This window comes from Pelophylax lessonae (assembly GCF_965119305.1).
Source record: "Pelophylax lessonae genome assembly, chromosome: 1".
Lineage (NCBI taxonomy): Eukaryota > Metazoa > Chordata > Amphibia > Anura > Ranidae > Pelophylax > Pelophylax lessonae.
This window is the reverse complement of record NC_138768.1, coordinates 803,560,624-803,572,553: the sequence shown is the minus strand read 5'-3', so window position 1 is coordinate 803,572,553 and position 11,930 is coordinate 803,560,624. Positions and strand designations below refer to the sequence as shown.

Genomic DNA, 11,930 nt, shown 5'->3' with positions numbered 1-11,930 from the left:
CGTGTTGCTTTACATGGTATGGGAAAATCACAGGTTTGCTTTCAAGCTGAACTCCAGGGATGATCTATTTTGCATACCAACATTGTTCACCCACAGAGTATGTCAGGTATTGCATAGGCATACTTACATTGGGCCAGTTCTCTTTCACTGTACAAAGTATATCTTTTTCTTTTTTACAGTTTGACTTCAGCTATGAGTGACAAGCTACCATTCTGAATAATATATCCCATAATTTAAGGATTTATTTTGGCAGGATTGAATGGAGAAAAAAAAAAGAAAGGCAGAAAATTCATAGAAAATATTTATTTTAAAGATTTCAATCAATAAATCTCTGAAGACAATGCAAAAGTCAGCTGGTGCAATAACAAACATAACACTGTGGGAGGATGAATATTAAAAAAACAACATTACATATTAATATAATATAGGAAGTTAACAGCAAATCCTTCAGGAAACTACTAGTTCTAGTTGATTTAAAGAAAGATTTTTTTTTTCCTGAAATGAAAATAAAAAAGGAGAGACTGCAGAATAACTGATCGGCCATCACAAAGTACAGAGGAACACATTCATGTATGGTTGATGCCTATAGACTGATGGAATGAGGCAGTTTTGAAAGCAGCAGGAAGAGCCTCTTGGTACCATATTGATGACACGATGAAATGTCTAGTTCTTATAAAGTAATCTGTCTCAGAGTTCATTGTGCGAGAGACCATTCTTGGAGATACGGCTGCTCAGGTCTTGAAGATGTTTTTTAACCTAAATGAAATAAATCCGAAAGTACAGTTATGTTTACAAGGCTGATAAACAACAATATACTAAAAAAAAAAAAAAAACACCAAACCACACACACCGGAAACTGATGCCAGTTTGTCCTTACAGGTAGGGACATTTTTTTCTCCTGTACCGTTATTCTGCATTCAGATTCAGGCTAATCGTAGATGGTTAGTCTCCCTCAGGGTGATGGGCTGGGGGACAGGTACCTGTCAGTTGTTGCGCTACGGCCACTTGTGTTATTCTTGTTTGCACTTTCTCCACATTAAAAGCTGCCCATCAGAACTTCTTAAAAGGAGAAGCTTGGTTCCATATGGTCGGGATCCAACCAAGAGCCTGGACCGGCACCTGGCTCAGCCTCTGAGCGAGCCGCTGAGAGCCTGAGCCAGCTGCTCCTGCCCCATCCACAACCCAGCGAGCTCCAGAAGGGAGAGCAGAGAGCAAGTGATTGCTTTGATCACTCTGGTTCTCAGTCTCCGAGCCAGTAGGGGACCGATGCTGCATCCACCTAGGCAATGATGATTCTTAACAGGGTTGGAGCCTGAGCACGAGCACCGCTTTATCGATTTTGCAGGCACTGTGACGAAATGTGGGATAAATAGATACCCGACATTTCAAACCTTTAGGCTGGATTCACACCTATGCATGTTGCTTCAGTAGGGGTCCCTACTGAAGAAGTCTGTGATTGGATGTAACGTGTATGGGGACAGACGCCACATCTCAGCCAGCCCTTAGGAAGTGTGTATCGTTCTATCGCTTGACAAGCCCGCACTGCACTCTGCTCTCAGTGCCTAGTTTGTGGGTTTTTTTGAAGATACTGATTGTTTACTTTGAGTCGAATAAATCATTTTTACGGTGAGCACTAGAGGGTCTTGTTTATTTTCCCCAAATATATCGTGGAGCGGAGTGTGAGTTCACCAAAAAGAAGGAGCAGAGGAGTGAGATTTCTTCCTGATTGATATCCCTAGAGCTGGGATCCTCAAACTACGGCCCTCCAGCTGTTGCGGAACTACACATCCCATGAGGCATTGTAAAACTCTGACATTCACAGACGTGACTAGGCATGATGGGAATTTTAGTTCCTGAACAACTGGAGGGCCATTGTTTGAAGACCCCTGCCCTAGAGGGTAAAAAGCTTTGACTCAATGGTAATACATGAGTCAAACGTTGAGGTGAGCTGCTTGTGAGCACGGGAAAAGCACACATTAGCACCTTTGTCTGTGGATTGATTGCACCAGCACTTTAATATTGTTAAAGGCACGGCATGGTGGAATTGCACTAAAGGACATGATCATATTATAATATTTCACATGGGCTTTTGAATCACTCATTTATCTATCATATGTTTTTGTTGCACATATTTATAGAAAATCAATATTTATTCAATAGCACTTTAGTGGGTCTTTTTATGCTCCCTAATATCACTGTGGTGTGAAGTCATATTTTTCATATATATATATGTATATTTTTTTTTTAATTGGCACAACTTTTCACATTTTTAGGAATTGGTGGATACGGCTGTGGTTTAATTATTATATTGTATTTAATTAATGATGAATAATTATTCGGTTTGTATCAGCACATATTGGCCACCTGGGTTAGACTCTTAGCGAGTTGCTACTGCCCCTCCACAGCCCAGCACTCCAGTGAGCGATAGGAGGCAGAGCAAACAAGGGTGACTGAGTCACCAGCTCTCTGCTCAGAGCGGCAGGGAGAACTGAGTGATCAGCAGTGTTCAGTTGCTCAGTTCTCAGTCTTAAATGCTGCATCCACCTAAGTAAGTAGGATTTAAAACAAAACCAAAGCCCATACTTCTCTTAACTCCATATTTGGTAACTGACTCCAAAAAGTACAAAACTAAGAAAAGAGAATTCAGAGAATCAGCAAAAAAGGTCAGCAATAGCAGAATTTGAATTGTGTGATAGCTTTACTCTAATGGCGCTTTTCCATTGCATGGAACCGAACGGTTCGGCTCGCTTTTGTGCTTTTCCACTGCTGGTACCGCATGGTACGGTGTAGGAACAGTTGTGTACGGTACGGTACGGCGGCGCTTTTCTACTACATGGAACCGAACTGTACGGCTCTCTAAAACAGTACCACCTCGATTGTGGTTCCAAGAGGCACCATACCGGTACCATATCCCACAATCCTTTGCATGCAGTCACTACTAGCCACTGATTGGTCAGAGAATCGTTGTTATCCCACCCACTTAACTTTAGCACTACTTTAGTGGAAAAGCAAACCATACCAAACCGTACCGAACCGTTCCAACATCGTACCAACACCGTACCATGCGGTACCAGCAGTGGAAAAGCAAACCGGGCCAAGCAGGGCTGAGTAGAGCCAAGCCGGTACCTGCAGTGGAAAAGTGACATTACAGAACAACCAAGTCAAACAGGTGAGGCCCAGCCTCTCCCCTCTTCAGTAAGACTGCTTCACATTCTCACCTTGTAGCCCATCTCCTTTATCTTCTCTGTTAGGGCATTATGTTTTTCTTTGCTCTTCTTGATGTGTTCCTTGTCGCCGGTTTCAACAACATGTTTCAGCTTTTCATGTGAGATTTCAAGCTGCTTCTGGTAATGCTGGTGTTTTTCAACTTTGGTTTCGAAGTGTTTCAGCTCGTCCTTTAGGAGAGAGAGGAAAATTGTGAAAGACGTGATCGATACCATTATCAACAAAGCCCCTAGGATAGAGATGTATGTGCAGGTTGCAATGATCAATATATTGATGGTAATGCTTCTACTTAGTTTCAGGAAACTGACCTCACTAGTAAAGCGATAGGGCTATAGTCTTACATAAAATGTAAACTAGATCCCTGGTCTCCTCTATAAATGTTAGCATAAAGAAACTTTGCCTATTCCCAGTTATTAAAACTGATTGCAAAAGGAAAATATTCCTCATTTTTAAAATAACAAAACGTCAAACTTACCTGCTGCTCTGTGTAATGGTTTTCCACAGAGCTACCCCAATCCTACTCTTCTGAGGTCCCCTGCCGACACTGCCTTACAGGGACCATCAGCAAAGAAAAAGTATTTCTGAAAGAATCAGTAGCTGCAAGAAACTCTCAAAGCCTGAACTACATCCACGCTATGGAGGGAAATCTACTGATGAATTGGAGCCAGACAAATAAAGGGTCGCCAGAACAATGTCCTGGTTGAGGTGAAAGTTCTGGGCCTCAGCACCACCCTCTCCTTGTGTAAAATCAGAACGGGTTCTTTAAGAAGGTGACCAGCTCAGACGCTTGCTTCACAGAGAGAATCACAACAAGAAACACAATCATGTGAGTGAGTGGAAAATCCATGAGGATAGGTTCAGAAAAGCGGTTTCTTAAGTGCCAAAAAAAAAAAAAAAAAAACCCAGGGGAGCTACATGAGGGGACGTGTCGGGAGGAGGCCCTTGTTCCCATCAACATGGGGACAAGGTGCTCTGGGGTGCCCCTACCCCTGGGCACCCCTCCGTGTTGAGGGCATGTGGCCTGATATGGTTCAGGAAGGGGGAGGGGGCGCTTGCTCACCCCCCCCCCCTTCCTGACCTACCAGGCTTTGTACCCAGATAAGGGTCTGGTATGGATTTTGGGGGGGGGGGCATGCCTCTTTTTTATTTTGGCGAGGGGTTTCCCTTAAAAGCCATACCAGACCCAAAGGGAGCCAGCAATTGCAGCCGCGAGTCATTTTAATAATGGGATTTGACTCGTTTTTTTTTTCCCCTTTAGCAATGCCATTTTTTTTTTAGCATGATCTATACATGCTACAGATGTGCCACTTTACAGGAACATTAAGAGGACCAGGCACTATATTTAAAGGAATTATTCATTTTATTGTTGCACTTAATAAATATCACTGCTCCTGAAAAACGATAAATTAAAAAAAAAAAAAAAAAAAAAAAAAAAATGTTATTGATACCTGTCCCCCAGGGCAGTACCCAGACCCCCAATACCCCTTTTATGGCCAACTAGTTCCATATAAGCCTTCAAAATGGGCACTTGATTTTTCCTGTTCGGCTCCAAATGGGGTTCGCCGTTCGGTTCACAGCAGAACTCCCGAACAGCGGAAATGTTCTAACCCGAACAGGGGGTTGTTCAGCCGATCTCTACTGATCAGTGTACCGGTGTAACGTTAAAAAACCATACCCCGTGGAGAAACCATACCGTCGTCACTTCCGGTCTGAAACAGCTGAGCAGCGCAGCAGTGCGCATGCTTAGAGCCCCGGATACGTAAATAAACATGAAAGAATTTGACAAGTGCGCACGCTCGGTGGGCATGAAATTCTCACGGCACTGTGTCTAATGTAATACTTGCGGCGGGTACATTAAAACACTTCGGCTGCAACATAAATCATCTCCTCTCCTATCGCTGTAACTTCCCTCATCTCCGATAATAAATATAAAAGCGGCAGCGGGAGTATGAGATGTAAATGTGACGGCGATCGCGGCTCCGTGATCCGCTTTTATATTTATTACCGGAGATGAGGGCAGTGACAAGGCGAAGAGCGGAGATGATTTATGATGCAGATAAGCTGTTTTAATGTAAGCGCCGCAAGTTTAACTACCGTGAGAAATCCATACCCTCCGTAGCTGAACCGGAAGTGACGAGGGTATGGTTTTCTCACGGGTATGGTTTTTTCACGGAACACCGGCTCGCTGCTGGTACCATGTGACAAATAATACCAGGTCACATGACAGCTGTAAACAATGGATGGCTTCCTTTAATGCCATCCATTGTGTACAACTGTGCTGCTAGCTGTGACTGGTCAATGTGATCACATGGTATAGTCAGGGCCCATCACATCTGAACCATGTGACTAGCCTTGACCAATCACAGCTAATAACAAAACAAACTGAATAAATCAGTTTTATTCAGTAAAATGTTTGCTTGCTAGCAATGTAACTCACTACTATAAGCAATCATATGTGAAAAAAAAGAAAAAAATATTATATATACACACATACACCATATTTATATACGGAAAGGTACGGAAAGTTTTCAGACCCCCGTTAAATTTTTCACTCTTTGTTAAATGATTTTAGCAAATGGCTGCAATATAAGTTCATTCTTCTTCCTCATGAATGTACACATAGCACCCCATACTGACAGAAAAACACAGAATTGTTGGCATTGTTGCAGATTTATTAAAAAAGAAAAACTGAAATATCACATGGTCCTAAGTATTCAGACCCTTTGCTGTGACACTCATATATTTAACTCAGGTGCTTTCCATTTCTTCTGATCATCCGTGAGATGGTTCTACACCTTCATTTGAGTCCAGCTGTGTTTGATTATACTGATTGGACTTGATTAGGAAAGCCACACACCTGTCTATATAAGACCTTCCAGATCACAATGCATGTCAGAGCAAATGAGAATCATGAGGTCAAAAGGAACTGCCTGAAGAGCTCAGAGACAGAATTGTGGCAAGGCACAGATCTGGCCAAGGTTACAAAAAGATTTCTGCTGCACTTAAGGTTCCTAAGAGCACAGTGGCCTCCATAATCCTCAAATGGAAGACGTTTGGGACGACCAGAACCCTTCCTAGAGCTGGCCGTCCGGCCAAACTGAGCTATCGGGGTGAAGAGCCTTGGTGAGAGAGGTAAAGAAGAACCCAAAGATCACTGTGGCTGAGCTCCAGAGATGCAGTCAGGAGATGGGAGAAAGTTGTAGAAAGTCAACCATCACTGCAGCCCTCCACCAGTCGGGGCTTTATGGCAGAGTGGCCCGACGGAAGCCTCTCCTCAGTGTAAGACACATAAAAGCCCGCATGGAGTTTGCTAAAAAACACCTGAAGGACTCCAAGATGGTGAGACATAAGATTCTCTGGTCTGATGAGACCAAAATAGAACTTTTTGGCCTTAATTCTAAGCGGTATGTGTGGAGAAAACCAGGCACTGCTCATCACCTGTCCAATACAGTCCCAACGGTGAAGCATGGTGGTGGCAGCATCATGCTGTGGGGGGTGTTTTTCAGCTGCAGGGACAGGACGACTGGTTGCAATCGAGGGAAAGATGAATGCGGCCAAGTACAGGGATATCCTGGACAAAAACCTTCTCCAGAGTGCTCTGGACCTCAGACTGGGCCGAAGGTTTACCTTCCAACAAGACAATGACCCTAAGCACACAGCTAAAATAACAAAGGAGTGGCTTCACAACAACTCTGTGACTGTTCTTGAATGGCCCAGCCAGAGCCCTGACTTAAACCCAATTGAGCATCTCTGGAGAGACCTAAAAATGGCTGTCCACCAACTTTTACCATCCAACCTGACAGAACTGGAGAGGATCTGCAAGGAGGAATGGCAGAGGATCCCCAAATCCAGGTGTGAAAGACTTGTTGCATCTTTCCCAAAAAGACTCCTGGCTGTATTAGATCAAAAGGGGGCTTCTACTAAATACTGAGCAAAGGGTCTGAATACTTAGGACCATGTGATATTTCAGTTTTTCTTTTTTAATAAATCTGCAACAATGTCAACAATTCTGTGTTTTTCTGTCAGTATGGGGTGCTATGTGTACATTCATGAGGAAGAAGAATGAACTTAAATGATTTTAGCAAATGGCTGCAATATAACAGAGTGAAAAATTTAAGGGGGTCTGAATAATTTCCGTACCCACTATATGTGTGTGTGTATATATATATATATATATATATATATATATAGGTCCATAAATATTGGGACATTGGCCCAATTCTAATCTTTTTGGCTCTATACACCACCACAATGGGGTAAATGTAAATGGGCTAATGAGGGAATAACACACACCTGGCCATGGAACAGCTGAGCAGCCAATTGTCCCATTACTTTTGGTCCCTTAAAAAGTGGGAGGCACATATACAAACTGTTGTAATTCCTACACCTTTCACCTGATTTGGATGTAAATACCCTCAAATTAAAGCTGAAAGTCTGCAGTTAAAGCACATCTTGTTTGTTTCATTTCAAATCCATTGTGGTGGTGTATAGAGCCAAAAAGATTAGAATTGTGTCAATGTCCCAATATTTATGGACCTGACATATTTTTTTTTTAGTACTGTCACCAGTGAGTGTACATGACCACCGCCACACCAGTTATAGGATAATGTACTGCACGGACGACAGAATGTAATAAAAAAATATTTTAATTAATTTTCCAAAAAATTACAACTTCAAAAAAAACTTGCCATGCCACTTACTAAATACCTTGGACTGTCTACTTTCCAAAAAGGGGTAGAGGGGTGCTGTCCTGGCATTTTAGGGGCCTCATAAAATGAGATAAGCCTTCAGTACATCGGGATTTTTTAATTTTCAGATATATACCATAGTTTGTGGATGCTATAATTTTCCTACAGATTAAATGTACATGAAATTGGGTTATTTTCACCAAAGAAATGTAGCAGAACACATTTTGGCCTAAATTTATGAACAAAAACGATTGTTTATAAAATTTAGCAAATCAAAGAAAAAAAAAAAAAAAAAATGGGATTTTTTACTTACCGTAAAATCCATTTCTCTGATGTTCATTGACGAACACAGCTCCTGATTCTTCTTAACCATTGGGTTACACTGCCCCCTACAGGAGTATGACACTAGGCCGAAATAAGCTTGACTAAGCCTATGGGCAGTCCCAGGGGGTATGCACCCACTCTCAGCTACAGGCAGTGTCAGAAGAAAGCCAACTCCACAGAGGGGTGGGTGCTGTGTCAGCCAATGAGCATCAGAGAAATGGATTTTACAGTAAGTCAAAAATCCCTTTTCTCTTTCGTTCATTGAAGAAGATAGCTCATGATTCTTGTTAACCATTGGGACATCCCAAAGCAGTGTATAAACATAAGGGGTGGAAAAAAAAAAAAAAAAAAAAAGCAGAAAAAGATTCCCAAGGCTAACCATAGCCAACCAGGTAACATGGAGCTCACCTCTTAACCACTTAAGCCCCGGAAGATTTTACCCCCATTCTGACCAGGGGGTATTTTGCGATTCGGCACTGCGTGACTTTAACGGACAATTGCGCGGTCGTGCGACGCTGTACCTAAACGAATTTGGCGTCCTTTTTTTCCCACAAACAGAGCTTTCTTTTGGTGGTATTTGATCACCTGTGCGATTTTTTGATCACGCGCTATAAACAAAAAAAAGAGCGTCAATTTTGCAAAAATAACAATATTTTTCACATTTTTTTATATGAAATTCCCCCCAAAAAAAATGTAAAAATCAAAATTTTTTAACATTTTTGGCCAATTTGTTTTATGCTACCTATGTTTGGTTAAAAAAAAAAAAAAAAAAAAAAAAAAAAAAAAAAAATCGCAAAAAGCGTATTTTGATTGGTTTGCGCAAAAGTTATCGCGTTTACTAACAAAGGGAAAGATTTTTGTCATTTTTGTTGTTTTTTTTTTTTAACGCGTAATGGCGGCGATCTGCGATTTTTTTTGCGGTACTGCGACATTGCGGCGGACAGATCGGACCCTTGACTGAAATTTTTGACACTTTTGGGGTTACCAGTGACATTTCTACAGTAATCAGTGCTATATATATGCACTGTTACTGTAAAAATACACTGGTAGTGAAGGGGTTAACTTTATTTGGGAGGGAGGGGCTGTGTGTGTCCCTAGGGGCGTGCTTTCTACTGTGATTGGCTGTGGCTTCAGCTGTAAGGACACTGATCAACGGATCTACATAGTAGATCCATGTGATCTGTGTCTTTGCAGCGAGGAGAATGACAGGCAGCTTGTTTACACAAGCTGCCTGACATTCTCCCTCTCCCCCGCCGATCGCAGAGTGACCGGCGGACATCGGGTCCGCTGGTCACACGCGCGGGGGTGTCCGTGACCACGCGGGAGCGCGCCTCCGGGGGCGCGCGCTCGCTCCCTAGACCCTCACAAGCAAGCAACGTAGCCCTACGTTAGTTTGCCTGTGAGGGGCTGACCGCCGACGTAGATAGTCGTGCGGCGGTCGGCAAGTGGTTAACAGCAGCCAGCAAAACCTTGCGGCCAAAAGAAGCATCCACAGATGCCCACACATCCACAGATGGCCGCCTTGCAAACCTGCGTCAATGACGCTTGATGACAGAAAGCCCAGGAGACACTAAGTGCCCTTGCAGAGTGCTCTTTGACAGGGAAAGGAGGAACCTGACCCCTGATGCAATAGGCCTGAACCACTGTCTGTCTGATCCATCTGGAAATGTTCGCAGAAGAAGCGGAAACCCCTTTGTGAGGTCCGTCCATGAGCTCAAATAGAGAGTCTGACTTCCTAAAAGACTCCGTAGCTGCCAAATACACCCTAATTGCCGGACCACATCCAAGGTATGCAAGGTAATTTCCTTCGGATATTTCGCTTTGGACACAGGGAAGGTTACACAATGTCTTCATTCAAATGAGAGTCAGAGATCACCTTAGGAAGAAATGACGGACAGGGGTGAAGCACCGCCTTATTTTTGTGAATCACCATAGAAGGTGAATGACAGAATAATGCCACCAAATAGAGCCACCTTCGGGGGCAGCACAGAAATGCAGAAACCTGAATATTTGCAAGAGGAGACTTATGTAGAGCTGAAAGCACCACATTAAGATCCCAGGCGGCAACGGAGCCATCACCGAAGGAACCAAATGCCGGACACCCTGAAGAAAAGTACAAACGAGGGAGTGCGAGGACAAAGGACATTGGAAAAAGACTGCCAAAGCTGATACCTGGCCCTTGAGGGTAATGAAGGCCAATTTCTGTTCCAATCCACGAGAAGTGAGGATAAACCCCAAGAGACTCACACCACGCAATGTACTTCTTCCACGTATGAATGTAGATCTTCCTAGAAGTAGATTTTCTAGCTTTCAACATTGTAGGAATCACTGACTCAGACAAACCCCCATCCTTCAGCACCTGGCGTTCAAGAGCCAAGCCGCAAAGCCAGAGACTGTAAAGCAGGATGGAAGATCGGTCCTTGGGACAGCCGATCCTCCCTGGGAGGAAGCCCCTCCAGGAGCATCAATGACCAGCCATACCCGATCGGCATACCAAGACCGGCGAGGTCAGTCTGGATGGAATCCCTTCTGCTTTGATCCTGCACAGGATTAATGGCAGAAATTTGAGAGGACTGAAACGAAATCGGTCAGCCCACCTTGGAATGCCGGCTACTTGCCAGGACACTACTTGTGCCTCCTTGGTGATTGACATAGACCACGGCAGTGGCTTTGTCTAAATTAATTCGTACCGGACACCCCTGAAGATGAATTGCCCAGTGAGCCAGACAAGGTCTGATCGCTTGGAGTTCTAGAACATTGATTGGGAGTCTAGACTCTGCCAGAGTCCAGACCCCCTGAGCACATCTGGACTGAGGACTCCTCCCCACCCGGACAGACTGGCATCCGTGGTGACAACCGTCTAGTACAGGGGGAGAAAGGATTTTCCCTGTCGAAGTGCCAGAGAATGAAGCCATCTCTAGAGGCCGTGGATCCTTGTCCCATTTCACCAGAATCTCTTTAGCAGAGATCTTGTGTGGAACTCTGCAAACAGACCTCCTTGAAGGTGGACAAGCCCGGAGGGATATCCGTCTGCTGAACAACAGAAGCTGAATTGCCTCCTGCAATGTCTGGAGTTTTTCCAGTGGAAGAAACACTCTGGCTGAGGCCGAGTCCAGAATCAGACCCAGATAGTCTAGTTTTTATGGACAGAACCAAAGCAGACTTCTGAAGGTTCAGAATCCACCCGAACTCCCTCAGGGTTCGCAGAGCAACCTCCAGTTTTCCATCAGAGCAGTCGAAGACTCCGATCGAAGAAGACCGACCGGCAAAAAAAAAAAAAAAAAAGGGAGGAAGCGTTGGGTGACCTGCACATATTTGAATGTGCAGGTAGCCATCCTTGAGGTCGATAGAAACAAGAAAAAATCCCCCTGACATAGGGACGCCACTACCGTGTGAATAGACAAAAGCTGAATTTCTAGATGGCTAAAAATAAAAAAAAAAAAAAAGAGAAGGGAAGAAGAGGGGGGCTTCTTCCGGACAGCCCTAGAAGCAGAACTGATGAGCTCAAAAAACCTATAGAATATAGTTTTATTGAGTTATAGTAAATCTCATTAAATACTTGGATTTGTATGACCTTGTCTTTAGCTGAGAAAAGATTGGACATGCATGACTTCTCGAATACCTGCCAACTCTCCTGTTAACCTTGATATAAGGAGTACCTACCACTCCTAGGTGGAAGATATTGAGTAGCAG

General features: G+C 43.7%; 1 protein-coding gene across 1 annotated transcript in view; it reads right to left on the bottom strand.

Moving 5' to 3' along the window:
• Positions 1 to 288: 288 nt before the first annotated feature.
• LRPAP1 (LDL receptor related protein associated protein 1) overlaps positions 289 to 11,930 on the bottom strand; it is a 71,956-nt gene continuing 60,314 nt past the window's right edge. The window contains exons 7-8 of the mRNA XM_082256453.1: positions 3,219 to 3,395; positions 289 to 756 (exon numbers count right to left, since the gene is read on the bottom strand). Coding sequence (XP_082112579.1) covers positions 688 to 756; positions 3,219 to 3,395 — 246 coding nt within the window. The 3' untranslated portion in view covers positions 289 to 687. The remainder of the gene's footprint in view (positions 757 to 3,218; positions 3,396 to 11,930) is intronic.